Source organism: Vanessa atalanta, chromosome 13, assembly GCF_905147765.1.
Source record: "Vanessa atalanta chromosome 13, ilVanAtal1.2, whole genome shotgun sequence".
Classification (NCBI taxonomy): domain Eukaryota; kingdom Metazoa; phylum Arthropoda; class Insecta; order Lepidoptera; family Nymphalidae; genus Vanessa; species Vanessa atalanta.
Window position 1 is genome coordinate 12579920 of NC_061883.1, and position 5356 is coordinate 12585275.

Sequence of the window (5356 nt, forward strand, 5' to 3'; positions counted from 1 at the left end):
CCCTCTTATTTAATATTAATGTTATCAAAACAATTCAAATAAAATAAATTAAATTATTGTTATTACAGAATTGATTAAAACATACAATACATAGTATAAGCCTTGTTTGTAATTGTCTAATTATTTATTTAATTCTTACTTAATCTGACACATGCATGTTCCCTCAGCTCCTGAAAATAAAATATGATCTTCGTTTTAGATTCAGGTGTTCGAACTTGTGCCAGTTCGGTTTAAAACGTAACATGATTATTCATATTATGATAAGTAAACGTGAAATATTCGTTTTTCAGTAGTGACGGTAGCCGCGGCGATATTGTTATGTGGTCAATTCGGCAGTTCCAAAGATTTCGATGCGAAGTTTCGCTCGAGAATTTCCTATTTTGGAGATGATATTGCAGGTAAAGTAATGTAATCTCAGATATCCAGTTCATTCTTACAAGTTTGTTATTAAAGTTCAATTTTAAGTTCTTGTATTAAATAATAGAAAGCATCGTCGGACTATTTCATATATTTTTTTAATTCATATTTGTATATATATTTAAGCACTTAATGTTATCAATTCTTATGTTAATAAATAAATGAACTATTTCATAAATAATTTATGAAAATTATTTATGAAATATTCAATACATGATCTATAAAAGTAATTGTTATTTAATTGTAAAAGTTATTTATTTATTTTATGTATTTCTTAGATGGCGATGAATTTGATTATATCGTGGTGGGCGCGGGCGCTGCTGGCAGTGCGGTCGCCGCACGTCTTGCACTCGCCGGCAAGCACGTGTTATTGGTGGAGGCGGGCGGTGATCCAAATATATTGACTAAGGTGTGCTGTTGAATGTGAAAGTGAAGCTAGGGCCTCCTCAATTTCTGTATAAATCTCCTTCGTGAACAGTCCAGTAATGAGACCTTGGAGCAATCAAATGTTCTAACTATCTCTAGCTCATCTCGGCTTTGAATAATATTGATGATAATTATATAATAAGGTTTTGTTTTGTAATAATCACAATAGTAATTTTACAAAATAACTTATTTCAGATACCAACAGCGTCATTGGCATTGGGTAATTCTTTTCTTGACTGGTCATATGACACATTGCCCAACGAAAAGTCTTGCCTTGCCTTTAAGGGGCGACGCTGTCGGTTTAGCCGCGGACGGTGCCTCGGTGGCTCCACCAGCATCAACTACATGATGTATACTCGTGGAAACAGAAAAGACTATGATTTTAACATTTCTGGATGGACATGGAAAGATATCGAACCATATTTTCTTAAATATGAAGGCCTACAAGACTTGAATCTTCTTCCTAAATCATCAGCAGCATATCACAATACTTCTGGGGTAGTTTCGATTGGCTATTTCGGAGATTCTGGTAATCCGTGGCACAAAAGAATTATAGAAGGTATGACATCTCTCAATTTTCCATATAATCCAGATGTAAATGCTGAATCTCAAATTGGCGTTTCCAAAGTCTTAGGTTTTACTTCGGGAGGTGAACGAGTAAGCACAGCCAAAGCTTATTTAGAACTGAAGGGTGTTCAGAGAAATTTAAAAATAGCAAAGAACACACAATGTACGGGAGTTATTATTGACGAGAATAACACAGCGCGAGGAGTTACAGTGTCCAGAAGTGTAAATGAAACATTACGCTTATATGCAAAAAATGAAGTCGTTCTCAGTGCGGGAACTATTGGAAGTGCTCAATTATTAATGCTCTCTGGTGTCGGACTAAAAGAACATTTAAGAGAATTCGGTATTCCAGTTAAGGCGGATTTGTCTGTTGGCAATGAAATGTCAGATCATGTACTACCGCTTATTAACATCAAAGTTGATCATGATGCTTTTTCAGCTTCAAATCCTTTATCAATTGGATTGAAAGGCATTGAAGCTCTACAATGGTTAACCACTAGAACTGGACCGATGACGTCAAATAGTTTGACTGACGTTACAGCTTTTCTTAATTCAAATTGTTACAACTTTACTCTCAAACGCTTAGTGAACGATAGACCTGAGTGCGCAATACCGAATTTACAGTTTATTTATGCTTATTTACATAAAGGAGTTGCAAATATAGCTCAAACTTTTTTACCGATGGCTGGAGAAGTGCTAGAACAGACAATATCAGCTAACGACGAAAGTAGTTTCATTGTTATATCATCTGTGATAATGAGACCCAAGTCACGGGGGTGGATCCGTTTAGCAAGTTCAGACCCACTCGTGCCGCCTGCCATTAATCCTAATTATTTATCCGAAGAAAGCGATGTTAAAGAAATGGTTGAAGCTATAAAAATCATCGAGCAAATGGTTGAAACGCCGATATATAAGAAATACAACGCATCGATACACCGATTAAAAATCTCTGGCTGTCCTGATGTAGATAAAAATGGGTACTGGGAATGCTATGTACGTCATATGACAAATTCAGTGTACCACGCTGTCGGTACGGCAGCGATCGGCCGCGTTGTGGACGAGCGTTTGAGGGTTAAAGGGATAAAAAACCTTCGAGTTGGTGATGCATCAGTATTGCCCCATCTACCGCGCGGAAACACGGCTGCCGCTATCATAGCGATAGGGGAACGATTAGCAGATTTCTTATTACAAGATCAGTGGTTGTCACGATAAAAAATCGACTTTCTGACTTTTTGGAAATAAAAATGGCAAATGATGGCACAGATGTTTCCGAGGAGTACAGTACAAAGAGGATTAGAATTTCCGTGTCCAAGTAATTCTTTTGGAAACGAATTAACTGTGTCGAACTCATTTAAGAGGCAAGAGGGTGGTAGTTATATATTAGCCGTCATGATATTATGGGTAATTCAAGAGGCTACATATCAACCAACAACAATTAAGGCATCAATCAAATAATAAAGAAACGTTATTTATTCTAGTTATATTAGTATAAAATGTATTTTAAATAAATTAATATTTTCCTGAACTATATTAGTACAGAAATATAGTAATTTGAGAAATGTTTTACTGAGTTCCAAGAAAAAATAATTCAAATAAACTGTCACCACAACAGTTTCCTTGGTATACACCATCACCATCAGTGGTATTAAATGGAGTGGCAATAATCTGTGCATAAAGTTAGTTAACAATCTCACAAAATTAGTATATAGTTTATATGCTTTAATAAATATGTTTGTAAGATGTATAAATTTCACGCAAATAAAGTAAAAATAATTATTCAGTGGTTTTGGCCTTTATTATTAACAAGCCGTAATTTACAATCTGAGAAGTCTACTTCCAGAATGTTTATTGCAAAATTAGTGTACATCTACATCATCATTGGTGGCATAACTGTACATTTACAACAATATTAATAATAACATCCATTATATTAATTGTTTTGTTAGAAACGGTGACAAAGGTTATATAAATACGAGAAGTGGAAGCAAGAAAGACTTTTAACACCTGGTCTTCTCAGTAGAATTTAAATTTTGAAATAAAACTAGTTTTTAACGGATTTAATCGCGTATATTAATTATTTTATTTTAACGTCCCGACGTTTCGAGCACTTTGCAGTGTTCGTGGTCACGGGCAGACAGTCTGCCCGTGACCACGAACATAGTTTTATTTCAATGTGTAATAATCGCGAAAATCTAAGACAACAGAATTTAAATTCCAAGCCGGTGGTAGCTTTCAATATAATTTCATTTAGTAAAAAAATAATGAATTCGCAAGAGCTTACTCGATTAAAATATATGTCGACGCGAATAACAAAAATGCGCTGATTTGACTTTTATACAGACAAAGTACATAGTTGGCCGTCTGATAGCGTGGCAGTTCGCACTAACGAAACGGGCCGGCGCAAAGTCGACAGGGACAGTTCTCGGTCAACAAGCGTTGGGTGCACTTGCATATCTCCGGCGGAACGTTTGCCTCAGCTTACTATCTATATCTAATTAAAGAATTGTGATTAAATTATTGCCACTATTACTGTGATTATTTTATATCAAATTAAATGATAAACAGTTATTGTGTTTGCGTTACTTCCTACCCTCACGAGCCGATAGTGTTGCCATGTCGGATGCGACAGATAATTGTAATCGTGACGAAAAATGCAGATCTTCTAATGGTGTTTCCCTTCACGGCTGAGAACGTTATGAAATTTATTTTAAATTAAATCCTCCCAATAAACAATATTATGTCATATGAGTTGCCTAAACGTTTCACTAAAGGCTCTTTCCAGCTATAGGACTCTCGTTGTTACTTTACTTTTTACTTTCAATACAGAATACTTTATTTTTTACGACGTCGTTTTAAAATTCTGACATTCATTACTCATAAATTTGTATCATTAATTAAAGTCAACTCTCGCGATAACGAATTCGGCCCAGAGATAACTTGGTAAAAAGAGTAACCTAAAAAAGGGCAACTCAAAAGCGATACGAGTTTGATACTCGTATCTTACTTACGTACTTTAAACTCTTATAGTTTTAATTTAAATTTAGAACAGATTTTTTTTTTTTTTAAAAATTCTTGTATTCATTGTTAGTAAATTGTTTCGAAAGTTTGGGACACTTAGGACAGACACACTCTAAATAATTAAGTTTGTTAAGATGACATATACATATGTAGTTCTTGTCACAGAAATAGTCTACTATGACCCAAACGTTCTCCGAACAAGGGTTGCTAAAATTATTAGCTTTGTATAAGAAATTTGTGAATCTATAGAAAAGTGCAATTGTATGATAATAAAAAAGTGATTAGAAGTTAATGTGCGGTCTTATTCGCTACGCTATTTTATGATTTAGGGAATAAACTGGCAGGTGACTTCCCTGATGGGCATCTGGCAGCGTTAGTAGAATTAGCTTGGTAGCCGATGGCAACGAGCGACGAAGTTGCGGTGACGAACATTGGCGCCTACAAAAAATAAAAATCAAAACCATAAATTGTATTAAATGAACGAACGAATTGTACGTACTGTATTAAGTTTGAATTGACTGTAATATTCAGGTGACAATTATTGAGAAAGAAAAATATAAGGAAATATTTATTTAGGATTATAAAAAGTATAAAAAAAAACAAAAATAAAGAATAATTAGTAGATTTGTAGTTGAACTGTGACGGGTTCCAGTAGATTTCATAGTGTAAGTGTCATGTTGGTTGTCTTATTATTAAAAGAGGAGCACGCGTTACGCCCTCTTTTTTATGTTAATAGGGGCAAACGACCAGGAGGAAATTGCCACCAAAGGTGATTACCACCGCCCATGGACATCTGCAACACCGGGTTGCAGGTGCGTTGCCGGCCTTTTAGGAAGGAGTACGCTCTTTTTTTAGGTTTTTTTTCTCCTTTCATATTGGTGCTCACACCTATTTCTTCACAATATTTCTGTTTAAAATATAAGACTAA

General features: G+C 35.0%; 1 protein-coding gene and 1 long non-coding RNA gene across 2 annotated transcripts; both read left to right on the forward strand.

The window, feature by feature from the left end:
• Positions 1-288: 288 nt before the first annotated feature.
• Positions 289-1095, forward strand: LOC125068453. Its single transcript, XR_007119776.1, has 3 exons — positions 289-398; positions 696-826; positions 1039-1095. It is a non-coding gene; the product is annotated as an uncharacterized LOC125068453 (long non-coding RNA).
• A 96-nt stretch (positions 1096-1191) lies between these two features.
• LOC125068381 (glucose dehydrogenase [FAD, quinone]-like) lies at positions 1192-2622 on the forward strand. Its single transcript, XM_047677479.1, has one exon. The coding sequence runs from the start codon at positions 1192-1194 to the stop codon at positions 2620-2622; it is 1431 nt and encodes a 476-aa protein (XP_047533435.1).
• Positions 2623-5356: the final 2734 nt, after the last annotated feature.

Excerpts from the sequence above, each read along its gene's own strand:
- LOC125068381 (XM_047677479.1), top strand. The coding sequence starts at position 1,192 with ATGTATACTCGTGGAAACAGAAAAGACTATGATTTTAACATTTCTGGA.